General features: G+C 43.5%; 1 protein-coding gene across 1 annotated transcript; it reads left to right on the top strand.

Moving 5' to 3' along the window:
• Positions 1-1950: 1950 nt before the first annotated feature.
• Positions 1951-27177, top strand: HPGDS (hematopoietic prostaglandin D synthase). Its single transcript, XM_062199153.1, has 5 exons — positions 1951-2083; positions 11287-11379; positions 15012-15121; positions 23436-23534; positions 27013-27177. Exons 1-5 carry the CDS (start codon positions 1951-1953, stop codon positions 27175-27177), a joined length of 600 nt encoding a protein of 199 aa, XP_062055137.1.
• The last annotated feature ends 48 nt before the right edge of the window (positions 27178-27225 follow it).

Consider the following 27225-nt stretch of genomic DNA (forward strand, 5'->3'; position numbering starts at 1 on the left):
TGAGTTACTGCCTACAGAGCCACCTGCGGAAACATAATGTCCCAGGACTTCTGGCTTTCCACACAGGCATGGGAAGCAACTCCAGTAGCCCAAGGGCAGAAGAGTCACAGAAGCATAGGGTGCCCAGAAATCAATCCACAAGTAACAGGAAGTCCGTTTAGGCGAGCTGGAACTCTTGTATCCCTGAGTAATGATGCTGTCTGCTTAATCGTTGATTTAATATGCTCACCTTCCCAGGAAACACCTGTTGCATCCTGGATCAGGGTGCTTGCTGGGACTCCCACCTCACCTGCATACCTCCCACTTCCTTATAAAAAGAGGTGGAAGGCAGAAGAGCTCTCTTTCCACCATGGACCTTACTTAGAGTCCATTTTCTCTCTTTCCACCACTGAACCCTGCTCAGACATACTAATCCCATGTATACTCTTTTGCCATGGGTCTTGCGTGGACCTTCCCATTTATGGTACCACTTTCAGTTTTTCCTTTCTGTCACGTACAAGCAACTCTTTGGCTCACTCACGTTGGGTATTTCTCTGTGTGGAGCAGCCCACACTCAAGCATGAATGTATGTTTATTTCCTCACTGCCAAATAAACTCTGTGCCTATTTGCACACACGTACACACAAAGATTCTGTTTGGGATGCCTGCATCCATTGGGAGTGTCTGGGTTCAAGTCCTGCTCTGCTCTGGACTCCAACTTCCTGCTGATGCTCATCCTTGGAGGTGACAGGAGACCCAGTTTGAGTTCTGGGCTCCTGGCTTCAGCCTGGCCTAGGCCAAGTTATCATGGCCATGTCCCGAATGAAACAACAGGTGGAAGATCTCTCTAATTTTGTCTCTTCTCCCACTTCCACTCCACTTCCTATCAAATAATTTTTGAAAAAGGAATTTTAAGGGGCCGGTGCTGTGGCATAGCAGGTATAGCCACTGCCTGCAGTGCCAACATCCCATATGGATGCTGGTTCAAGTTCTGGCTGCTCCACTTCTGATCCAGCTCTCTACTATGGCCTGGGAAAGCAGTAGAAGATGGCCCAAGTTGTTGGCCCCTGCACCCATGTTGGAGACCTGGAGGAAGCTCCTGGCTCCTTCCTGGCTTCAGATCAGCACAGGTCCAGCCATTGCGGCCAAATGGGGAGTGAACCAGCAGATGGAAGGCCTCTCTCTCTCTCTCTCTCTCTCTCTCTCTCTCTCTCTCTGCCTCTCCTTCTCTGTGTAACTCTAATTTTCAAATAAATAAATATTTTTTAAAAAATAAATTTCAAAAATCATTAGCCATTTATAAACAATCGGGATGAAATGATACAGTTCACAAAAATGAAATTATAATGACCCATATCTAATAGAAGCATATTAGCAACCTCTCTCTCTGAAATAGAAGGAAAGCTTGCCTTTTCCTTTACAGAGAGATGAAGGAAGAAGCTTGTCATTGTCCTATCCCAACAGAAATCCCCAGGTGGTGTGTGTGTGTGTGTGTGTGTGAGTGTGAGAGAGAGAGAAAGAGAGAGAGAGAGAAAGATCTTCCATCCGCTGGTTCACTCCCCAGATAGCCACAAGGACTTGGCAAGGCCTGGCTGAAACCTGAAGCCCGGAATTCCATGCAGGTCTCCCACATAGGTGGCAGGGGCCCAAGGAGGACTTTGGCCACGTTCCAGGTGTTTTAGCTGGGACCTGGATTGGAAGTGGAGCAGCTGAGGCTTGACCCTGCACTGTGATAGCCAGTACTGGCATCGTGAGCAGAGGGTAGCTTAACTGTCTGCAACACAATGCTGGCTCCAAGTTTCCACATATTAGATGGTCATTTATGACCTCGGTTTTGAAATGGTCTCCCATCTCTGACTATCTCAAAAGATGCTGTGAAGCTTTCAGAAATGTCCCTGAAGAAAATTATCGAGACATCCCTTGTGGACCATTAAAGTAATCCCTCCTCTCCTCTCCTTCCAGAATCTCACCATGCCCAACTACAAACTCACTTATTTTAATATGAGGGGGAGAGCAGAAATCATCCGGTACATATTTGCTTATTTGAACATAAAGTATGAAGACCGCAGAATAGAGCAAGCTGACTGGCCTGAAATCAAATCAAGTAAGTAGCACGAATGAAAACGTAGGGAAAACATACTTTGAGAATCTTTAGTCCTTCGTCAAGAAAATGAACAAATAAAGATGTTTTCATCTCATGTGGCTTTAAATTGTGAAGCCATCATTCAGGCAAGCTAAATCGGTACACTATGACTCAGCAGATTTTCTATTAGTGATGAAAACACAAGCCTCACAGACAGCAACTATAAAAATAAACAGAGAGCCTTGCCAGAAGAACTGAATCAGACATGAGATGCACCGTTGTATATTTTATAGCTGCGCTTACTGAAGTGCGCAGACTCTGAGTAATTTTTCCAGTTTCCATCCCTAACAGGTCGAGCTGATTCAAACCTGCATCAGTTTAGTTCTCTCCCCCATTTTTTTGCATGAGAAAATGCCAACAATAATGATAAGTGACAATTGGTATTTTAACAATACATCCCCACGTGTCTTTTGGAAGCATGCCTTCTGTAAAAGACGTTGTCTTTATAATGACCACCCCCTTCTTTTTAAGCAGAGATGTTTCTGTCTGGTAGGATAGAATATCTTACTTACTGTTCTCATGAAACTTTACCATTAATCTGCAAATGTTTTTTCTGATATTAGGATTTGTAAGTGGGTTTTTTTATTACTAGAATTTTTTTTTATTTTTCCAAAAGAAATCTTTTATTTAAGGAAAACAAACTTCATGCATTTCACAAGTAAAACTTTAGGAATGTAGTGATTCTTCTCACCATACCCACCCTCTCATCCACACTCCCACTCCCCCCACTCCTAATCCCATTCTCCACTAAGATTCATTTTCAATTAACTTTATACACAGATGACCAACTCTACGCTAAGAAAAGAGTTCAAAAATTTGCACAGAAAGCAAAACAAAACTGTTCCTCAACAGGCAAGACAAGGGCTGTTCAAAGTCATTGCAACTCAGTTAATTTCACTTCTTTTTTTTTTTTTTTGAGAAATTTAATTAACTTAAAGAAACACCCAAGAATGTTACATCTTTTGGGAGCACTTAGACATAACTATACCTTATAATATATAAGAATGTCCTTCATTTAATAAATTAGAAGAAAGTAAGTCCTTGAGAACAAGTTTTATAATTAATTAAGGGAGCACCTAAGAAAACAAGCAGTGGAGTTGATCATTTAGGCATAACTAAAACTTATGAGACAAGAATATCCTCCACTTAATACACTAAAACAAAATAAATCTTTGAGAACAAGTTTTACTGTTAACTCTCATAATACAACTCTTTGAGGACAAAGGTCTTGCATGGGAAGTTAGTGCATAGTGACTCCTGCTGTTAATTTAACAATTAACACTCTTATGTATGATGTCAATGATCTCCCGAGGCTCTTGATATGAGCTGCCTAGCTATGGAAGCCTTTTGAATCCACAAATTCCATCAGTACTTAGACAAGGTCATAAGCAAAGTAGAAGTTCCCTCCTCCCTTCAGAGAAAGGTATCTTTTTCTTTGATGACCACTTCTTTCCACTGGGATCTCACTCACAGAGATCCTTCATGTAGAATATTTTTTGTCACAGTGTCTTGGCTTTCCATGCCTGAAATGCTCTCATGGGCTTTTCAGCCAGACTAGAATGCCTTAAGGGCTGATTCTGTGGTCAGAGTACTACTTAAAGCAATTGTCATTCTATGTACATAGGATTTTAAGATAAAAGTTGTGTCATAGGTGAACATTCATTTTATCCATGAAATGATTAGGTCAAGATGAATAGCATAGTGCAAGGATAGTACACACACCAAATTCTGTATTTAAGCTTTTAAAATTTTCATTTTCTTTCAGAGCCTCATCCCCTAGTCTGTCTTGACTCTTTTCTGTTATTGAAAATGTAATTTCCAGCCGGCTCTGTGGCTTAACAGGCTAATCCTCCACTTTGCGGCACCGGCACACCGGGTTCTAGTCCCAGTTGGGGCGCCAGATTCTATCCCAGTTGCCCCTCTTCCAGGCCAGCTCTCTGCTATGGCCCGGGAGTGCAGTGGAGGATGGCCCAAGTGCTTGGGCCCTGCACCCGCATGGGAGACCAGGAGAAGCACCTGGCTCCTGGCTTCGGATCAGCGAGATGTGCTGGCCGCAGCGGCCATTGGAGGGTGAACTAACGGCAAAAAGGAAGACCTTTCTCTCTGTCTCTCTCTCTCACTATCCACTCTACCTGTCAACAAACAAACAAACAAAAAGAAAATGTAATTTCCACATTTTCTTAATATCTTTATAAAATTCATGATAATTAAAATATTAATTTCAAATCATTTATGAGCCAGAGACCTACCACTACGTTGTTTTAAAGAATATAGAAACTTCATAGACATAAAAACTCAAATAGAAATAGTGATTTTTCTCCATGAGATTGTCAAAGATTAGGCTCGTTCTTGTTTATCTGCCACCCATGGCTGTCTTATTTACAGAGTGTAAGATAGTTCATTCTCTTTCCACATTTGGGCTCTTTGGAAGTATGAAAAAGGGAGGAGGCATACCCTTTCTTTTCACAGCTTGACCAGATAGTTACATAGAACTTCCATTACATTCCCTTGGCATATAAGAACTTAGTCACACATTGGTGACACGTTACTGTGAGGGAAGCAGGGAAATGTTGACTTTATTGTGAATAACACCTTGTCCAGCTAAAACTCCAGGGTTTTATTACTTTGAGAAGAAAGGTTAAAATAGGTACAGAGATGCAGTTTCTATTACAAGTTTTATTTGTTCTTATCTCCCATCCAGTTTAGCAGTGCTCTCTGGTGTTTGAAACCCTCTACAATATCCCCTTTGCTACAATCTGGAATTAACTCAATCTCTAGTCAACCCTTTCCATCACTGAATAATTCTACTAAAAAGTTCTTTCTGGCAAAACCTGCCAAACTGATCAGATTTTTTTTTTTTTTACATTTTCTCTCTCCTTTAATAATATGAAAATATTTTGGAAAAAAAGACAAAATACCATAAGGACAAAAACATCAACTTGAATAGGAGAGCAGAAAAATCTGGAAGCTAGAAAGACAGTCAAAGAATGCTAAGGTGACAGTAGGTTTGTAAAGCCCAAAAAGAAGCCTGGAGGAGGAGAAGGCAAGCAGAATCACTCTGAGTTCCTGAAAAAGGCTCAGGGAGCAGCAGCAGCAGACAGCTTTAAAAGCTGAGCTAATAGAGGATTGGGGAAGAATGTGAGAAAGCAGTAGGACCACCAGATCCTTCCCCCTCCCTGGGAGAAATGTGGACATTACTCTCAGGATAGAATGCACCAGAGGATTCTGGGACAACAGGCATGTCTGAAGACACAATACGATAATAAATATTCAAAGGAAGTGTAGAAACCAAACTGTGAGACCCAAAGTTCCTTTTAAAAAAATTTTTTTTATTTATTTTATTTGAAAGAGTTACACAGAGAGAGGAGAGAGACACAGAGAAAGAGAGAGAGAGAGAGAGAGGTCTTCCATCCGATGGTTCACTCCCCAGATGGCCGCAACGGCCGGAGCTGTGCAGGTCTGAAGCCTAGAACCAGGAGCTTCTTCTGGGTCTCCCATGTGGGTGCAGGGGCCCAAGGACTTGTACCATCCTCCACTGCTATCCCAAGGCACAGCAGAGAGCTGGATCGGAAGAGGAGCAGCCAGGACCAGAATGGGCGCCCATAGGGGATGCTGGCACTTCAGACCAGGGCTTTAACCCACTGCGCCACAGTGGCGGCCCCCCTAAGTCCCTTTAATCTACTCTACAATTAGCATGCTGCAACCAGGCTGATATCTCTCAGACAGAAATTGGAGGAATGCTCTCTGGGACAACTGATCAGCCCAAGGGAATAATCTAATGGATATTGAATATATTATGTAAGTCTGTCAATGAAGCAGCCCAGCCAAATCTGTTGGCAAGGGCCTCCCATGCACCCCAAGCTTCCAATCACTTTTATTTCTTTGTCCTTTATAGCAGGAATGGCAAGGCAGAATATCAACAGATATTTGAGAAAAGTCTCTAATATAAAAGTAGGCATGAATGAAGCAGAAGGAAAAAAAAAAGCAACTCTGATAGAAACAGGATGATTTAGAGAGAAAAAAACCCTTCAAAATTATTATATGATGTCCATTACAAGAACTGGATACTATAAAAAGAAATGCTCCAAGACAAAAAGTTCTTGAACATTGAGAATGTGGGGGCCTGTGCTGTGGCACTGTGGGTTAAGCTGCCACCTCCCATGCATATGGACACCAGTTCCAGTCCCAGCTGATCCACTTTCAATCCACACCTAACTCCCTGCTAATATACCTGGGAAAGCAGTAGAGAACCAGTAGATGGAAGATCTCTCTCTCTCTCTCTCTCTCTCTCTCTCTCTCTCTCTCTCTCTTTCTCCTCTCTCCATAACTTCACCTTTCAATTAGAAAAAAAGTTAAAAATAAATAGACTTATTAAAAATTAAAATGAAAAATTGAGAATGTGAATGTGATACAAACAAAACCAATCAATTTTTCAATAGAGAGCTGGCGCCGTGGCTCACTTGGTTAATCCTCTGCCTGTGGTGCCGGCATCCCATATGGGCACTGGGTTCTAATTCCGGTTGCTCCTCTTCCAGTCCAGCTCTCTGCTGTGGCCCGGGAGGCCAGTGGAGGATGGCCAAGTGTTTGGGCCCCTGCAACCACATGGGAGACCAGGAAGAAGCACCTGGCTCCTGGCTTCAGATTGGTGCAGCACCGGCTGTGGCGGCCATTTGGGGAGTGAACCAATGGAAGGAAGACCTTTCTCTCTCTCTCACTGTTTATTACTCTACCTGTCAAATAAAAATAAATAAAAAAATAAATAAATTTAAAAAAATTTTTCAATAGAATGACAAAAATCAGGAAATCTTCCAGCAAACACAATAGGACAAGCAAATGGAAAATAGAAAAAAGGAAGATCAGTGAAATTGAGGCTCCATCAGTTTAGGAGGTCACCTTCCCAATGAGATTCTAGGAAGAGAGAACATACAATAGAAGAGAGGCAAACTTTTTAATGACTCTTCCTTATACAAAAGTGAAATGTGTCTCCTTATGGCTTTTATACATTGGTCTCCAACTTGCCATTTTGGTTCATGGAGAACAGATTATTCTTTCTTTTTACATCTGAATACCAGAGGCCTTCAAAAAATTCACAGAAAATGTGTGTTACGAAAAAACTACCCATGGACTTCAAAACATGTTTGCACCAAAATCCAGCTTATCTTTCAATTCCGTTTTTCAAAAACGCTTTAAGAAGTACTCTTAGAATTGAAGAAGCTTGGTTGAAGACACTGGAGGGAAGAAAGAGCATTGAGGAGCAGTCAGTTGAATAAAAGTGCTTTGAGTGAAGAGAAAGGTTCAGAATTCAGGCCCCGGTTAACTTGCGCGTATGTAGGTCTGCTTAGATAAGAACTGTGAATCTTTCTTGTTTCTCTGATCATCATGGTGGATTTCAGCTCAACCTTCCATCCCTGACTCTACTGGTTGATTTAGATACTGTTTCCCATGGCCCATCCGAGCTCTGCAATACACCCAGGCATAAGGGACAACTCTCCTCTCCCCCCTGAGTATTCCAATTTTAGCCGCTGGGTTGCATTTCCCTGCCACTCAAGTAGGTGTCCTCTGAACAAGCTCCTGTTACACAGCATCTGCTGAGCAGTGTGTGGTGCCAATGAGGAAACACAATGTTCCGAGCACAGGAACAGTGAGGACGCCATGGCACCATCACCTTGTCACAGACATTATCCTAAGGCGTTTTACCAAGATCAGAGTAGTTACATTGGCAGCCATATCACATGAAGGCCTTATATTCAATGTCACTCAATTCCTTAGAGCTTTTTTTAAAAAAAAAAAAAATTATTTATTTATTTGAAAGGCAGAGTTACGGCCGGCGCCGCGGCTCAGTAGGCTAATCCTCCGCCTCGCGGCACCGGCCCACCGGGTTCTAGTCCCGGTCGGGGCACTGATCCTGTCCCGGTTGCCCCTCTTCCTGGCCAGCTCTCTGCTGTGGCCAGGGAGTGCAGTGGAGGATGGCCCAAGTCCTTGGGCCCTGCACCCCATGGGAGACCAGGAGAAGCACCTGGCTCCTGCCATTGGAACAGTGCGGTGCGCCGGCCGCAGCGCGCCTACCGCGGCAGCCATTGGAGGGTGAACCAACGGCAAAAAGGAAGACCTTTCTCTCTGTCTCCCTCTACTGTCCACTCTGCCTGTCAAAAAAAAAAAAGAAAAAAGGAAAAAAAAGAAAGGCAGAGTTACAGAGAGGCAGAGCAAAGAGAGAGAGAGAGGTCTTCCATCCACTGGTTCACTCCCCAGATGGCCATAACAGCCAGAGCTGCGCCTATCTGAAGCCAGGAGCCGGGAGCTTCTTCCAGGTCCCCCATGTGGATGCAGGGGCCCAAGCACTTGGATCATCTTGTGGTGCTTTCCCAGGCACATTAACAAGGAGCTGGATTGGAAGTGGAGCAGCCAGGACTCAAACTGCTGCTCATGTCAGATCCTGTTGCTGCAAGCAGCGACTTCATGGGTTAAGCAACAGTGCCAGCCCTCCTTAAAGCTTTTTGACAGGAGCTCCTGTTTACTGATGACCCACTGGAACTATTCCTTTCTGGAACCAAAAATGAAGGACTTAGTATTTGTCTACTTAAATTTCTTTTTTTTTTTAAGATTTATTTATTTAATTGAGAGGTAGAGTTATAGACAGTGAGAGGGAGAGACAGAGAGAAAGGTCTTCCATCCGCTGGTTCACTCCCCAAATGGCCGCAACGGCCGGAGCTGCGCTGATCCAAAGCCAGGAGCCAGGAGCTTCTTCCAGGTCTCCCATGCAGATGCAGGGGCCCAAGGACCTGGGCCATCTTGTACTGCTATCCCAGGCCATAGCAGAGAGCTGGATCAGAAGAGGAGCAACCAGGACTAGAACCAGCAACCATATGGGATGCTGGTGCCGCAGGTGGAGGATTAACCAACTGCGCCTTGGCGCTGACCCCTTATCTTTCTTCTTGTTAGAGGCAACCCAATGTTCCAGTTGTTAGCAGTTATCCCCAAATTGACTTAAACACACCCAGTGACTGAAAACTTACGTTAACACAAGAGTGCACACCCCACTGTCCAGAGTTGTGGTGCCAATGAAATTATTCTTTATCTTGAGCTACCATCTGCCCTTTATCCTGTTACTTTTTGGCTCTCATCCTGCATTCATAGCTAGTTGGAGTAAGTCACAGTTTTCTCCCATTTGATAGCTCTGCCACATTTGAAGATGGCTGTTAAGTTCACCTGAGTGTTTTCTCTCCCTCCAGGGGAAGAGGGCAAAGGCTCTTCAACCAATCCTCATAGAATGTGTTTTTCAGATCTCTCTCTAACTTGGATACCATTCTCCGGGCTTGCTCAGATTTTGAACATCTTTCTCAAAACCTGGCTCTCAGAATTATGAAAACAACTGAGCAAGTGTTCCACCAGCTCTCGGTGTGAACCCCACGCCTACAAGGTGTGTGGCCTGGGAGATTTACATGAGCTCTCTCAACTTCATTTATGAAGTGAGATAACAGCTCACACATTCTTGCTAGGGTTCTTGTAAGCACTGGGAGATGAAATGGGCATAGTAAGTATGTAGCACAATGCCTGGCAAGAGGGAAGGCCTCCCCACCTCGCAGTGTTAGTTACATGTGTTAGTTCCCTCTTGTTCAAATTGATGTTGCTTCAAAGAAATCACCCGACTCAAGTCAGTTTTATTTGTGATTCTCTTGTGCCTTGCATTACCTCAGGCACTTGGAACAGTACTTGGCACCCTCACTAGGTAAATACTGTAAGATGATTTTGTGCCTAATGCGAATTGTAGTTCACCCTGTACTCAGTACGCTTATAACAGCTGGAAGGAGAGGCACAACGTGGATTCCAGTGGTTGTGTGTGAGTCATGGCATCGTAAGTGGCACCTTATTCTTTTCTGTCTTTCCAAAATAATTGCAAATTATTTTTGCAAAACTAAGGCACTGGGTGGGAAAATTGGCATAAATACACGTGATGAAATAGAACATGGTCATTGAAATGATGGTGTTATAGTGACTTAGAAATTTACTGCTTTACGTCCAACCAAGACTTTAGCTAAATCCCTTACTATAACTCATATGTGAATCAAAGACTTTATAATCCTAAGACTATGGTTTTAAAATAACAGTTATTGTGATTGAGGCCACAAAAATTAATAAGCTTTTAAAACAAGAGTTTTTTTGATAAAAAAAAAAAGAAGAAGAAGAAGAAGAAGTTTAGTAGTGGGTTGGCACTGTGGCCCAGTGGGTAAAGCCCTGGCCTGCAGTGCCAGTATCCCATATGGGTGCCAGTTCAAGTCCTGGCTGCTCCACTTCCCATCCAGCTCCCTGCTAATGGTCTGGGAAAGCAGTGGAGGATGGCCCAAGTGTTTGGGCCCCTGTACTCATGTGGAAAACCTGGAAGAAGCTCTTGGCTTCAACCTGGCCAAGCCCTGGTCGTTGCGGTCATTTGGGGAGTGAACAAACAGATGGAAGATATCTCTCTGTGTCTCTGTCTCTCCTTCTCTCTCTGTAACTCTGCCTTTCAAATAAATAAATTAAAAAAAAAGTTTAGTAGTAAATGTTTGAGATAATCGTATATAGTATCACTGTAAATCTGGGTGTTATTATCTTTAAATTTTATTTTCATTTTATTTGAAAGGGAGAAAGAGAGAGGGAAAAAGAGGGACAGAGACAGGGACAGACTGAGAAAAGTCTTCCATCTGCTAATTCATTCTCCAAATAACCACAACAGCCAGGCCTGGGCCAGGAGTCTGGAGCTCAGCCCAGGCTTGCCATGTAGGTAGAAGGAACCTAGGTACTGAATTTATCCCCAGCTACCTCCCAGAGTGCGCATTAGCAGGCACCTGGAGTCGTAAGTAGATCTGCGACTCAAACCCAGGGACTCCAAATGGGACACAGCCATGCCAAGCAGCGTCTTAACTTCTGTGCCAAACGCCTCCCTGACCTCAGACCTGGGTTTTTGAATGAGTTCTGTCATCAACTTTACCGCAGGTCTTCTAACAGCTTTTCTAAATATGAAATGCAAAGATTGTGCTAGATGCTGTCAAATGTCTCTTTACAGATAAATATTGAAGAATTTTATGACTTTAAAACATGCTTTTTTCCCCCACAATTTTCATTAAAAATGAGAGTATGATAGCTCTTGGTTTTACCAGGAAGTTGATTGTTTATCATTTTATTTTAAGGTGTCCTGTTTGGCAAAATTCCCATTTTGGAAGTGGATGGGGTTGTCCTTCACCAGAGCTTGGCAATAGCAAGATACCTGGTCAAAAACACAGGTAATATGTTTGTTGTGTTTAAGAGTTTTGATAACTGAAAGCATATATATATATATATATTGAATATTTACTAATTGTATTATGGAATGTTATCGTGCAAGCAGGAGTGCAATTAAATGCTAGAGAAGTGTAGATGTACCATCTGTATCAGTGTAACATTCCATGAGTTCCCCAGACAACCTGACAGGTTAATTTCATCTTGTCCCTTGCCCTCTCATGCTTCCTCGCCATCCAAGCCCATCTTAGAATCATCAAAACCCATTGGATAGGTCTGCTCATGCCAAACTTTTGTTAGCAGAATGTAAGTTATCAGAGAAAATTAATGAGAAGGAGATACACGTGGCATAGGAAGATAAAATTCCTTAGATTATTAAAATCCAGTGCTCGATGATGTCCTTCATCCGAATCATGCTAGGGGCAAGGGGGAATACCCAGAATCCGGTGCATCTTTACGTGGGTAGTGGGCTCCTGGGTTGCTGTGGTAGCATCTGTACCCATGGCATTGATGAAAAATAAAGGGAAGTGTCCATTGGTCTTGTCTGTGCTGGTGCTCCATTGCCAATTTCTCTCTTTCCTCTTATTCCTCTCGCAGTATTTTTGAGTAAAACACTACTGCAGATTTCTTTTAAAGCCTTTTTTTTTTTTAGACAGGCAGAATGGACAGTGAGAGAGAGACAGAGAGAAAGGTCTTCCTTATTGCCGTTGGTTCACCCTCAAATGGCCGCCGTGGCCGGCACACTGCGGCTGGCACACCGCGCTGATCCGATGGCAGGAGCCAGGTGCTTCTCCTGGTCTCCCATGGGGTGCAGGGCCCAAGCACTTGGGCCATCCTCCACTGCACTCCCTGGCCACAGCAGAGAGCTGGCCTGGAAGAGGGGCAACCGGGACAGAATCCCGCACCCTGACCGGGACTAGAACCCGGTGTGCCGGTGCCGCAAGGTGGAGGATTAGCCTATTGAGCCACGGCACCGGCCCCTTCCTCTTCTTCTCCTTCTCCTTCTCCTTCTTCTTCTCTCTTATCCATCTGCAGAGTCAGCATTTCTCATACCCAACTCATCACCACCACCACCATTATTTAAGTCATAAGCACATGGTTGCCCCACAAATAAAATGGGCCATAAATACTAAGCTTCTGCTTATCAAAGTAATGTATATAAAAGTTTGTGCTTAAACTAACACATTTCAACATAGTTTTTTGGAAATAAAGAACAGATGGAGATTATTTCAGACCACAAGAACTAGGCTTTGAAGTGAAAATGACATTTGAATTGAGCCCTTTAAAGTATGCCTGGAATTTCAAGTGCAAGACTGGGCCTAAGCAGTCTTTTTCTGAACTTCACATGCATCAGGATCAGCGGGCTCATTAAAACACACATTGCTCAATCTCCATTCCAGAAATTTAAATTCAGGGAGCCTAGAATAGGGCTCAAGAATTTGCTTTCTGGGGCCAGCGCTGTGGCACAGTGGGTTAACACCCTGGCCTGAAGTGCCGCCATCCACTATGGGCGCCGGTTCGAGACCTGGCTGCTCCACTTCCGATCCAGCTCTCTGCTATGGCCTGGGAAAGCAGTAGAAGATGGCCCAGGTCCTTGGGCCTCTGTACCCACTCCAGGTTCCTGGCTTTGGATTGGTACAGCTCTGACCATTGTGGCCAACTGGGGAGTGAACCAGCAGTTGGAAGACTCCTCTCTCTCTGCCTCTCCTTATCTCTGTGTGTAAATCTGACTTTAAAATTAAAAAAAAAAAAAATCTTTTTTTTAAAAAATTGATAGCTGAAGTTTCATGTGGAAGTCAAAGCAGGGAGGAAAATGAGTGACAAGAACCTATGATAGGGTCGGCATGGTGGCATAGTGGGTAAAGCTGCCGCCTGCAGTGCTAGCATCCTGTATAGGCGCCAAATCAAGTCCTGGGTACTCCAGATCCGATCTAGCTCTCTGCTGTAGCTTAGGAAAGCAGCAGAATATGGCCCAAGTGCTTGGGCCCCTGCACCCGTGTGAGAGACCCAAAAGGAACTCCTGCTCCTGGCTTCAGATCGGCGCAGCTCCAGCCATTGCAGCCATTTGGAGAATGAACCAGTGGGTAGAAGACCTCCCTGTCTGTCTCTGCCTCCGCCCCTGCCTTTCTGGAACTCTGCCTTTCAAATAACTAAATAAATCATTTAAAAAAAAATCTATGATAGATTCTGAAATACTAAAGCATTTGTTTTCATTAACTGCTTTTTTTGAGGTATAATTTACATACAGTTTACCCACTATCTGTATACAGTTCTTGATTTTTAGAAAATTTATACAGTTGTACAAAAGCAATTTATTTTAGAATGCTTTTGCACTGAATTATTTGAAATTGACAACAGTGAGGGGCAGGAGTTTGGCACAGTGGCTGAAGCCCACTTGAGAGACACGTGCCATATGGGGGTGCCTGGTGTGGGTCCTGGCAACTCGTTTCCTGCTAATGCACTATGGAAAGCAGTGGGTGATAGGCTCCAGTATTTGGGTCTCTGCCATTATTGCGGGAGACCTAGATGGAATTCTGGACTCCTGGCTTCAATCTGGCCAGCCCTGGTTGTTACAGGAATTTGGGGAGTGAGCCAGTGGATGGAAGATGTCTGCCTCTCTGTGCCGTTCAAATAAAATGAAAATAAATAGGGGCTGGCACTGTGGCGTAGTGAGTAAAGCTGCCACCAGCAGTGTAGCATCCCATATGCATGCTGGTTTGAGTCCCGGCTGCTCCACTTCCAATCCAGCTCTCTGCTATGGCCTGGGAAAGCAGGAGAAAATGGCCCAAGTCCTTGGGCCCCTGCAGCCTTGTGGGAGACCCGGAGGAAGCTCCCGGCTCCTGGCTTTGGATAGGCCCAGCTCTGGCTGTTGTGGCCATTGAGGAGTGAACCAGCGGTTGGGAGACTTGTCTCTCTTTCTCTGCCTCTGCCTCTCTGTAGCTCCGTCTTTCAAACAAATAAGTAAATCTTAAAAAATAAATAAATAAATTGAAACCAGTGAGAAAATATTTAGAAAGACCAATGATTTATGAGCAAAAATAATGATTAACAAAAGACAGAAACAAGAACCTCTATTATTTTAAACTGTTAGTCTCTAAGCTGAAAACAAATTCTCAGTAAAAATTGCAAAAAAGCTATTCTTTTTACACAGTATATTATATCTGTAAATTATTGCAATATTGATTGAATTACCAAAAGATCGGAAAGATACCTAAAAAGTTGAGGTTAAGTAAATGAATGGTGGCACTTTTTTCTAAAGAAACCTGGTATAGCTGAAAAGAAAGAACAGGATGACATTTAGGTACTGTAAGGACAGATCTTTAGGGTATTTGTGACAATAAGGCATAGCTAGTGGAATATACATATATATACATATATATTCTGATTTGCTTGCATTTTCACTAAAAAGGGAAGATCAGAAGAAATAATAAAAGTGGTTGGTAATAATGTAAGTAGATAAAGGAGTCAATGAGACTGAATGGGAGTAAAGATGGAAGCTAGTCTTCCCTGGATACTATTGCATTTTTCTTTGATTTTTCAAGCATAGAAACATTTTGACTACTATAAACAAACTCTGAATGTAGGAAATTAAATTAAGCATATTCATGATCATAAAGTGCATCGTTGTATTCCACAGATTTGGCCGGAAAAACGGAAATGGAACAATGTCAAGTTGATGCTATTGTGGACACGCTGGATGATTTCATGTCACGTTTTCCTTGGGCAGAGAAAAATCAAGATAGAAAAGTAATGTGGTCACTGGATATTACTATTATTAATCATATACCTCTTGCCAGAAATTGTGTTCAGTGCTGTTAAAAACTTCTTTCTCGTGTTAAGTCATATGCATGCGTAGTTTTAAAACATCAAATTATATTAAAAGTTTAAAGCAAAGTATAGCATTTCTCTGCTTCTCACATTAACCCCTCACTGGATGCAACCTTTTTCATCCTTTTAGATGTCTCTTTAGGATTTGCACTCTCCATATTTCTATATTTCTATATGATATGTAAATATGGCTTTCTTTGATTCACCAAATTTAGACAGTTTCTATGGAGTTTGTACAATGGCAATAAGAATTCACTTCTTGGGGCTGGCGTGGTGGTTAAGCTGTGGCCTGAAACACAGGTCTCTCATATGAGCACAAGTTTAAGGTGCTCCACTTTCAATCCAACTCCCTACTAAGGTGCCTGGGAAAGCAGCAGCAGATGACTCAAGTACTTAGACTTGTATAGAGTTCCAGGCTCTTGGTTTCAGCCTGGCCTATCCCTAGCCATTGCAGCCATTTGGGGAGTGAGCCAGAAGATGGAAGAGCTCTCTCTGTTTCTCTCTTCCAATCTGTCTGTAACTGTACCTTTCAAATAAATACATAATTCTTTAAAAAAAAAAATCACCATTTACAGTCATTTCTGCTTCCCTTTTCCAAGCTCCAAATAGGATAATATTAAAAATTTTTCAGCCGGCGCCGTGGCTTAACAGGCTAATCCTCTGCCTTGTGGCGCCAGCACACCGGGTTCTAGTCCCAGTTGGGGCGCCGGATTTTATCCTGGTTGCCCCTCTTCCAGGCCAGCTTTCTGCTATGGCCTGAGAAGGCAGAAGAGGATGGCCCAAGTCCTTGGGCCCTGCACCCGCATGGGAGACCAGGAGAAGCACCTGGCTCCTGGCTTCGGATCAGCGAGATGTGCCGGCCACAGCGGCCATTGGAGGGTGAACCAACGGCAAAATGGAAGACCTTTCTCTCTGTCTCTCTCATTATCCACTCTGCTTGTCAAAAAAAATTTTTTTTTTCAGTTAAGTCAATATTTAGTGACTACATTATTATTAGTCATATGCAAATATTACACAGAATTGTATTATATTTTAATACTATTTCCTTTTATAGTTTGCTTAATTCTTTTTATTGCTGAAACTTCTCACACTGTCCAATGTCCATGATTTTCCACAAGGTCACTGACCTCAGATTCTCTATTATTTTCACTGCTTCCTTGGAGTGATCTGGTTTGCTCTGTTTTTCCTTTATGGAGCTCTCTAGGTTTTCTGCACAGCTGTCTTCCCTGGATCTCCCTGTGCTGCCGTCCCAGTAGTGCCTTTCTCCTGAGCTGGAGCCCTGTTTCCTGAATGGTGCCCTCCTCTGTTTACTCCATTGTTTGTCTGGCGCACATCCTCTAGTATCCTAAAAGTGGTCAGGAGGTGAGGTGAGGTGAGGACAGGTGGAGTGTGTTTATCCTGTGACTCACAGCGTTGGTTTCATTGTCCTCCACAGGGGGTGCCCTGTTGCTCTCCTGCTTCCTTATAACCACTCTGGATGTCTCTTTTACCACTTCCTGGGCTTGTTCTCCCGTACTCTATCCTGTTTGTGTGGAGCGATCCTCCCATAGCTGACTGATCATAGGAAACAAAAGTTTGGGGCTTTAATGTCTTTATTTCCTTTTGCTATTTGCTTTTTAGTTTGGGTATGGATTTCTATGTTGAAAATAATATTTCAGTAGTGTTTGGGAGATGTCATCTATGGTTATCTAGCTGTTACAAAACCTAAACTAATGCAATTCCTGACATTTTGTATGTGATATCTTTTCCCCCTCTACAGCTAGAACACTCGTCCCTAGAGTTCTAAAGCTGTACAGTGAGCTGCAGGATTTGCTTTCCCTCCCTTATGCTGTCTCCTTACCAGGCTTAATCAAGCTCAGACTTGGATCCAGGAATTCAAGGAAATGTCTGAATTATTCCACTTATGATATCTTCCACCTTTATTTGCTTTGTTTCATTACATTAAAATTTCTGTTATTCATATATTGGTTATCTCTCATTTTCCTTTAATGTTACTTTCAGAAAGAATTCTCTAACTTTCTCAACTTTCATCTTAAATTTTAAATGCCTGATATTGTGTTCTTAGATTGATAAGGACTCTGTTATGGTGCGGTTCCTTCTGTAAAGTATCGTTTTATTTGTATTTAATGGACATAACATCATCTCCCTGCCTAGGATATGTCTGAGAACTTGCTTTTGTGCCCTTCTTGGTGTCTGTCTTTCCTCTGAAGTAGGACCATTCTTTAGAATGCATGATAAAAAACAAGGAAGTTAAAAAGTTTACTCAAAACTCTCAGCGTGTAAATGGGGTTTGTGGATTTCGAGTATCTGGAGGCCATTTTCGGGAGGCTTCCCAAGGTCGTCAGGGATCTTGCACCATGATTTCTAGAGAAGACTTCCAGGCTGTAGCCCAGAGGTAAAGGCCTGGCTGCCAGTGTTCCAGAGACAAGTGCGAACACGAGGGCTGGGAGCCTCCGAACTGAGCCTTCAGCGGGCAAGTGTTCACTTAATGCTCCTCTATTTAACACAGCGCGGGTGACATCTCCGGGCCGGAGACCATCTACAAATGCTTCCCCATCAAGTCTGCTGAGAATCCCGAGGGGCGGCTGCAGGGTGAAATGAAGGAAAAACCTCGTGCGCAAGCGGCTTCTCTCATAGTTCTCCACCAACTCCCGTTATGTCCCCTCCCGCATCTTTTAACCCCGGTTCTAGGTGCGCCCTGCACCCCCACCCCCACCCCGGCCGGGCTGTCTGAGGGTTTCATGTGGTGGACTGGCTTGCTTCTCCACTTTCCATGCTGGGTGCCACTCGGCCATCTGCTCTAAAGCTTCCGATTTTTCTTACATTTCTCTCTTCTCCTTTCCACCTCCATGTGGGTTCTGGGTTTTTTATTTTAGTTTTTTAATGCATTACTGTGGTTTTGGGATAAAAGCACTATTATGTATGTGGTTAAATCCATCCTCTTTAGCCAGGACTCTAAATGAGCCATCTTGATTCCATCTTGCTGGCTTTAGGGCTCTCATCACAATGTCTATTCTCCCTGTCTGTTGCCCTACTCCCTGTGCCCTACTCCCTACTCGGCTGTGTCAGTGGGCAGAAATCCTGTCGGTGTTGTTCTGTTGATACGCCACGCCCGACCCTCCTAGTACCTTTCACATGGAAGGCAGCAAGCATGCGTTGAAAGGGCGATTGGAGAGCTCTGTTTGTCACTCCCCGTGAGCCACGGTTACATGGATGACCGCAGGCCGCCATCTCTGGTCTCCCTGGGAGGAGGGCTGTTTATCGTCCCACTGACGATCCAGATGAAGAAACGGAGAGCGTGGTGACAGAGTCACCCAGACTCACGCAACTGACAGAACAGTGAGCAAATGCAGACGGCCCAGCTCTGGAATCCACAGACTATGTACCTATGTACCAACTGCTTACATGAGCAGCTAATTTCCAGAGCATCCCCTTAGGATGAAACGGATGCTCTCCTTATGTTCCAGTGAAGACATTGCGATGCAAGTCGTTGAGCCAGTAAGTGGTGCCTAAGGAAGGGAAATCCCAGTCACTCGGGCTCAGACCCGTGTGCTTAGCCTCTGGGTCTGGTGCTCAGTGCCCCCCAAAGCAGCTGTGCGTGAATATGCATGGGCAAGCTAAAGCCAAGGCCTGCAGCCAAAAGCCGCAGCACAGAACAGCAAATGGCAGTTTATCGATTTACTTAAGCACATTTATTCTAAATACTGTTTATTTAACTTGGACCTTCTGATCTGAGTAGAAATAATTTGGAAATAAATGTATTTACCCTTACTGACTCGGTGTGAGGGGCACACACACACTTACTGCCCCTAAGCAGGACAAAGTCTTGAAGAAGAGTTCAGCTTGGAGCATGGGACTATAACGAGACTTTTGGATATAAATACACCCTGGGCACTGGAATCCGAATTCCAGCCTTGAATCTTGATGCCCTTCTTTGCGGTCACTGAGCTCCTATTTATAGCTCCAACTCTTTGTAAAATAGGGATGTAACAGATCTGCTTTGAAGAGGGTTGGGAGAATTGAGTGGTAGCAGATGTGCCAATGGCCAGGAAGAACGTGGTCCATAAACACCGGGTATTATAACACATGCAATGTTATCCTACAGCTCAGGGCTAATTGACTTTCTTTATATCTGTTAAGCGTGGCATCTCTTTTACATATCCGTATAAATGCAGAGACAAGTAGATACATGCTCCGCAATTTCAGAAAGTGTTTACAGCTTTCTCTTCCATGGGCCAGTGACTCCACTGAGGGACGGGTTATCAGCTTCTCAACTTGTTCTTCTCCTTTTCTCTATTGTCTACCCCTCTGTGGCCAAGGCTTGCACTACAACAGAGGCCATTGCCTACAGGAAACTGTTCTTTGAACATATGATGAGAGTAACAATCTTCCTTTCTATTAGAAAAATGATGCTGTTACACACCACCTACCTCAAAAACCCATTTCACAGGACATTCGATATACAAGTTCATGAATAATAAAGCATGTGAAGAGAGAACATGTCACAGAAACGGTGTTGATGGCCACAGACTATTTAATTAACAAGTTGTGGCCAGAAGTATACAATAAATAGTGCTCAGTGTGTGTTTCATCCCTTAGTCTCTCTGTGGTGAGTTGCACTGCTGCCACCTTGTGGTCAGGTAAAAAAACTCAAAGGCAATTATTGACACAGTTAAGATGGATAGTGAAAATATTGCTACTGTATGAGCTTTATGAAGATTGCACAAGAATTATAGGTGTTTCAGCATTTGTTACTGCAAACTTCTATTTCCAATTCTAAAAATCAGTGGCAAATACGTCTCTGGACATTGGTCTCCATAACAATCCTTGAACTTGCCATTTGTGCTACTTTGGCTATTTGATGTGTGTGTGTTCAGTTTCCTCGTTTGAAGAGCAGATCAGGGATTGAGGATGAGCAGGATTGAGGGGAATCCTGATGGCACAGTCCCAACACTAAATACTTTCAGTAGTGTGGATTTGGATAAATATACAAACCTCCCTATATCCCTAAAAGCCATTTGCTAGAACACGATAGCAGTGACATCTCAGAGTGAAAAAAACACCTGCTTCCTAACTCTTTGGAAGAGAAGGCAGGGGATTTCTGAGTCTACCAGGTATGATAAATGGCTATCTATGATTTATCATTAAAGTATATTAAATTATAAAGATTGCTGACCATGCAAAAGTTTTGCATCAAAATGTCACCTCATTGCTCTGACCAAAGACTGGCTCTTCTGGTTGTAACTCCTCCCTGCAAAGCACTTCCTCGACCTCCTTTCTGAAAGAAGACCCAAGGCAGAGTGGCCTTTCCTTTCTGTTTCCTATTGTTAAATAGGCTACTTGGAGAAAAAGGGAGTTTACATGTGAACAGAATGTTTAGGATGGCAAGGTCTGATGGGCATTTTCAGTACTGTATTTAAGAAAAAAATAGTACAGCTAGGAGCCGCTGACACTGTCTCATGTTTTATGTGGTCTGTCCATAAAATTCCATTTTTTTGGTTTCTAAGAATGTTCATCTAACAGAAAAGAATGCTGTAAATATTTATAACAAAATTTTTAGGCCAAAAAAAAGAGAAAGAGGTTTTTAGAAACAAGTTAACATAAAAAGTGGTTTTACGTAAAACATCAATTGTCTTTTATATTTTGATAAGCATCAGTACCAGCTTTAATTTGTAACATGGTTTGTGGCATTGGAAGAAAAGGAATCTGTGATTGCTGAAGTGAATTGTTATAAATGCAAAGAGATGATAAAATATTAAAAAACATTTTCTAAAAAAGTATATTAAAATATACATCAGGGGAAAGATGCATAGTCAAATATTATATTTTTAACATTTATTGTAAAAATTTATTTGTTTGAAAGTCATAGTTAGAGAAAGAGAGGCAGGGAGAGAGAGAGAGAGAGAGAGAGAGAGACAAAGAGACAGAGAGAGAGACAAAGAGAGAGGTCTTTCATCTGCTGATTCACTCCCCAGTTGGCCGCAACAGCCAGAGCTGAATCGATCCAAAGCCAGGAGCCAGGAGCTTCCTCCAGGTCTCCAACATGGGTGCAGGGACCAACAACTTGGGCCATCTTCTACTGCTTTCCCAAGCCATAGCAGAGAGCTGGATTGGAAGTGGAGCAGCTGGGTCTTGAACCAGCGACTATATGGGATGCCGGCACTGCAGGTGGTGGCTTTACCCACTATACCACAGCGCCGGCCCCTATATTTAATATATTTTTAAAAGGTTTATTTTATATGTTTGAAAAGCAGAGTGACAGAAAGAAAAGATATCTTCCATCTGCTGGTTCACTTCCAAAATGGCTGCAACAGCCAACCAGGAGCCAGGAACTCCATCCGGGTCTCCCAAGTGAACAGTGGGGTCCCAAGTTCCATCCTCTGCTGCTTTCCCAAGTGCATGAGCAGGGAGCTGGATTGGGAGCTGAGCAGCTGGGACTTATACTGGCACTGTGATATGGCATGCCAATGTCTGGGGCAGCAGCTTAACCTGCTACACCACAATGATGGGCCCACTGTTTTCTTTATACTCTTAGATTAATGTTCTTTAAAATGAGTTTTAATAATTGCTATGCTGTTTACTAATTGGCATTTGATTAGACTGAGATAAATCATCAGACTGTAGAGAGACTGGACTAAAGGAGAAGTCTGTAGCACAGATTATAAGATTTTAATTTGGTACTGCTTATACACACGAACACTTGAAGCTGTGGAAATGCAAATTAGAACAGGTGCACACACTGACGGTTTGAAACACTGTCTACCAGCCACATCCAGTTCCTCTCTAGCCATTCTAAGACAGCCAACTTGGCCATGACCTGAGCTAAACTGAACAGTGAGAAGTGTCACATGGTTTGGGGCCACTATCCCTCAGCTCACAGATTCTGTGGAAGCAGCAAAAGGATTCACACATTTTCTTTAAAACTATGAACGTAGTTCAATGGTAGAACACTTCCTGCACAAAGGTGACACAGAACAGGGGGAGGATTATAAAGCTGTGATAATAACAAGCTTCCTAAGCCTTAGTTTCAAAAGTGGGCAAATGTATGTAAATATGTATTGATGTTTTTGCCAACTTACTTTGCAAATATAACTGTCGTATAGCAATGTAGTTTAGTGATACTCATAATAGGAAGTAAATCAGCTAACCAGTAAGCTAGGTAGTTACCTACCATATGACTTAGTTTAATAAAGCTTGGATTTTATTATAGGTTCTTTATAACTGTGTTCATGACTTTGGAGGTTCACAGTCCAAGATTGGGCATCCCTGTGGTCTGGTATCTGATGGGCTGAGGGATGGTGGAATGAGTGTGGAAGAGGATCACAAGGCGAGCCAGAAAGCGCACTCAGGGGTGCCGTCTTACCTTAGAAAGCTATCCTGGGAGCCGGCGCTGAGGCCCAGTGGGTTAAAGCCCCGTCCTGCAGTGCCGGCTTCTCATAGGGCGCCAGTTCGAGTTCTGGCTGCCCCACCTCCAATCCAGCTCCCTGCTAATGCACCTGTGAAGGCAGTGAAGGATGGCTCAAGTCCTTGGGCCCCTGCACCCACACCGGAGCCTGGAGGAAGCTCCTGGCTCCTGACCTTGCCCTAACCCAATCCTGGCTGTTGCAGCCATTTAGGGAGTGAACCAGCAGTTGGAAGATGTATCTCTCTCCCCTCTCTCTGTGTATCTCTGCCTTTCAAATAAATAAATAAATCTTTAAAAGAAATATTCAAGGCAGGCAAATCTCATACAATGGCAGGCCAAACAAGAAAAATCCAGAAAGGCCTGAGAGTATAACAGCTATCCATCAAAGTGCAATGAGGAAACAAAGAACTTCCAAACTGGAGGAGTCCAGCTGAACAAAAGAAAATGCATTTCCTTACCTTCAATTATATTATTTAACTTTAAGGTAGCTAGGTTCAGAAAAGGGGCAAGTCTAGGGATCAATAGGTACAATGAAATAATTTTTCATTACTCATTTTTCATTATTCAAATATTAAGATTAAAAATTATTCCTTAAGTTTCATGGATGAAACATTTGCTCATTCTACACAAACTGTAAAATTGGAACCACAAAAGTATTTATTTTTTAGTCCATAGTAATTAAGGGATGACTAAGATCTACAGAGAATCAGATCAATCTGCCAATGTTGAAAATTTGAAAAAACATGCAGCAACATATTTCTTCCTTTCTAAACTCTTGTGGAAGATTAAAGGCGGAGAAATCACAGTGACATTGTCTCTCTTTCCTAGAATCAGATGTTTAATGAGCTGCTCACACACGAAGCACCTCATCTTCTGCAAGATTTGGACACCTATTTAGGAGAAAAAGAATGGTTCATTGGCAACTCTGTGAGTATTGTACATGTTGCAAAGTATGAGCAAATATACAGACACGTGTTTAAATAAAAGGATAAACCAAAAAGTTATTATAAAAGGGAAAACAATACATGGTTGTGGCACACCAGTGCTGGCAGCCCATACAGGAGCACTAGTTTGAGGCCTTGCTGTTCTGCTTCCAATCCTGCTTCCTGCTAATGCGCCTGGGAAGGCAGCACAGGATGCCCAAGTACTTGACCTCTGCCACCCATTTGGGGGCCCAAGATGGAATTCTTGGCTCCCTGCCTCAGCCTGGCCCAGACACAGCTGTTGCGGCAGTTTGGGGAATGAACCAGAGGATGGAAGATCTCTTTCTTTCTCTCTTTCTCTATAACTCTGCCTTTCAAACAATGAAGGAAGGAAGGAAAGAACGAATTATTTCAAAAATATAATTTGTAAAATGTCATGTAAAATTAATTTGACTTTATATCTCAAGACAGACTCTCATAACAAAAAATAAAAGGCATAACATCATTTTCAGTAACCGTACTTTTGGTGGTACTAGGCACTGTTGAAATTCTTTTTCAGGTGTCATTATGTCTCTATTGGAGTATAGAAAAAGAAATTATGGGGGTCAGCGTTGGGGCACAGAGAATTTAGCCACCACCTGTGACATGGGCATCCCATATGGGTGCCAGTCCGAGTCCCAGCTGCCCCACTTCCAATTTTGCCCCCTGCTAATACATCTGGGAAGGCCACAGAGGATGGCCCACCAGCTTGGGCCTCTGACACCATGAAGGAGACCTGGATAGAGTTCCAGGCTCCCTGCTTTGGCCTGGACCTGCCCCAGCCATTGAGAGCGTTTGGGCAGTAAACCAGTAGAGGGAAAATCTCTCTGTGTGTCTCTGTCACTCTGCCTTTCAAATAAATAAGCAAGTAAATTTTTTTTAAATGGCTTATATAGATGGCATTGAAAACTAGAATCTTTAGTGCAGGAGAAAGGAGATAGAGACATAGGATTAGTAAGGTTAAGTAAACAATCCTACTCCTCAATTTGAGCAGAGGGAATAGTCTATACTCATGATGTACTTTATCCTAGGTAAGGAAAACAGAAGCATTTGCTGGCTCTTCTCTTGAAAAGGTGACCAACCCCATAGCCCTGAGCACCTCCAGAAACCACACTGAAATACGGAGAGGAGCACGGGCTTCTTGTAGAAATGGCTTGTTCTCAATGGAACCCTGGAAATATAAAAGATCGGCTGGGAATACCTTGTCATACCAGAAGTAAAACACATTGCCCGAACTGGAGTTGTATCAAAAGGACTCAGTAGTCCAGTTTTGCTAACTTTCCTTTGGGCAAAGATGGGACAATTCAAGTCTCCATGAGAATGTTGACCACGATGGGTTGAATGAATGAGGAGCAGAGGTTATCACAACCACCATCAGGCTTACACACACACACACACACACAGACAGACAGACACGCACACACACACAATCACAGAACACAGCTCCATTGCTTACTTTTACAGCACGCCATGGAGCCACATTATTATTCTGTTAAAAACAAAAAGGCGGGAGTGTTGTGCAGAAGGTTAGGCTGCTGCTTGAGATACTTGCATCCCATATCAGAGTTCCTAGTTCAAGTCAAACTGCTGTGCACTTTCAATCCCGCTACCTGTTACTGTGCACCCGGCGAGGCAACTGATGGGGCTCAAGGACTTGGGTCCCTGCCACCTATGTGGGACACCCAGATGGAGTGTGCTACTCCTGGCTTCAGCCTGACCCCGTCCATCTGGGGAATGAACCAGCATATGAAAGTTTTCATTGTACGGGTAACTCTGCCTTTCAAAACAAGCAAACAATAAAAACTCTTTTTAAAAGGTGGAAGGTTTGAGGCAATTATCCTGCCTTTCCTATGCAAATTGTACCTCAAGGTAACAAAAACTTTTGGGCCAAAGTTTCTTTTCATAAAAGTATTCCAGTTAATAAACAGGAAGAAAAGATAGAAATAAATTATTATAATTGTCCAGCCCCTGAAGAATGAAGGGGCCTAGGTACTAGCCACCTATAATTGCTAGTATCACACAAAAAAGGTGGGACAGCCAGATGCCAAGGGCCTCCTGAGAGAAGACTTGCTGAAGCAGCACAGTGAAATCTGACCTGGGTGCAGAGGAAGGCAGCAGGTGTCCCTGCCTCCCAGGGGGCCGCACACAGAGGGCTCTTACCTGCACTCTCTGTCTCTGTCTGCCCTGTCCAGGGCGTGGCGAAGCAGAAGGAATCTTCCACATCTCTCTTTTCAGCCTTCAGCCTTGTCACACAGCCCTTCACTTCTCCCCATGGGTTTCTCTCACAGCCCTTCCAATACTGTTCCTTTTTTCTACCTTACTGATTCAAACATTTCTAAGGCCTCACTCTTTGCTTGTTGGTTTCCCATCATGAAAATGCTTTGTCGATGATCTCTTGGTCCCCTCTCGGAGCGCTTGCAAGGTACACTCCCACCTCTGGGCCTTTGCACTTGTTCTTCCCTCTCTGGCCTGCTTGTCCATAGACTGTGGCGTGTCTGGAGCTTTCTGATTGTTCCATGCTTGGCTCCCGTGTCACCTGTTAAAGGGCTTCCCTGACCACCTGCTAGTCCACTGTCACTTGGCACATATGCTTGACTTCCTCTTTCCGAACTAAAAGCCTTGGCAGAGAAGGCCTCGCGTCCCACCTTGCTCTCTATCCAGTCCTCAGCACGCAGGCTCCTGCATGGCGCACAGTAGGAATTCCATCAATACTTGTTGGCCGAACTCCGAACTCGCTGACTGACAGTCTCTCTTGGCTGACTGATGTTTAGAAAGTAAACTCATGAAACTCCAGCAATGGGCTTTTACTAAAATGCATGCAAAAAGAAAAAGAGGCTGGCATTTGGCCTGGCCGTGAAGAGGCCCACTTTCCACACTGGAGCACCTGGGTTTCACTCCCAGCTCTGCCTCCCAATTCCCAACTTCCTGCTAATGCAGACTCTGGGAGGCCGCAGCTGATGGCTCAACTAGTAGACTTCCTGCCACCCACATAGGAGACCTGGACTGAGCTTTCTTCTCCTGGCCTTGGCCCCGTGGCTGGGGTGGGGGGTGGGGTATTTGGGGGAGTGGAATAGTGGATCGGAGCTCTGTCTCTTGAATGAATAAGAAGAAAATTCCACGAGTGAAATATATATAAAATGCATTACACAGAGAGGTGGAGACTGGACCAGGTTACAAGAGTACGGACCATAAGATTTCATGCTAGGAATGCATCTGTAATTAAAAATACCTTATACACTAAGCTGTTAATAGTAAGCTTTGGGTTTGCGGAGCATGGTGTTACTTGTACTTTTCAAATTTCTATCATACACATTTTCTACTTGTGTAATAACAAACATTGGGAATTGAGAAGAAATGACCTGTTAAAGAAATTTAATTTTGAAATGGTGATAAAGTTATGCTTTTCCTATTAAAAATCGTTTTTTTAATCTCCTTTAAACTAGGTAACTTGGGCAGATTTCTACTGGGATATTTGCAGTACTACACTTTTGGCCTTGAAATCTGACTTGCTGGATGTTCATCCCAGATTGGTAACTTTACAGAAGAAAGTCCAAGCTCTTCCCGCCATTGCTAACTGGATACAACAGAGGCCCCAGACCAGACTCTAGGTGGTTCAGGCCGCCTCCATGTTGTTCTTCCCAGCATCCCTCATGTCA

This window comes from Lepus europaeus, chromosome 8 (genome assembly GCF_033115175.1).
Source record: "Lepus europaeus isolate LE1 chromosome 8, mLepTim1.pri, whole genome shotgun sequence".
Lineage (NCBI taxonomy): Eukaryota > Metazoa > Chordata > Mammalia > Lagomorpha > Leporidae > Lepus > Lepus europaeus.

What these genes read in the sequence shown, in the direction of transcription:
- HPGDS (XM_062199153.1), top strand. Translation starts at nt 1,951, where the DNA reads ATGCCCAACTACAAACTCACTTATTTTAATATGAGGGGGAGAGCAGAA. An exon ending in CTGGCCTGAAATCAAATCAA is followed by an intron (nt 2,084 to 11,286) that starts GTAAGTAGCACG and finishes TTTTATTTTAAG; the next exon opens with GTGTCCTGTTTGGCAAAATT. An exon ending in ATACCTGGTCAAAAACACAG is followed by an intron (nt 11,380 to 15,011) that starts GTAATATGTTTG and finishes TGTATTCCACAG; the next exon opens with ATTTGGCCGGAAAAACGGAA.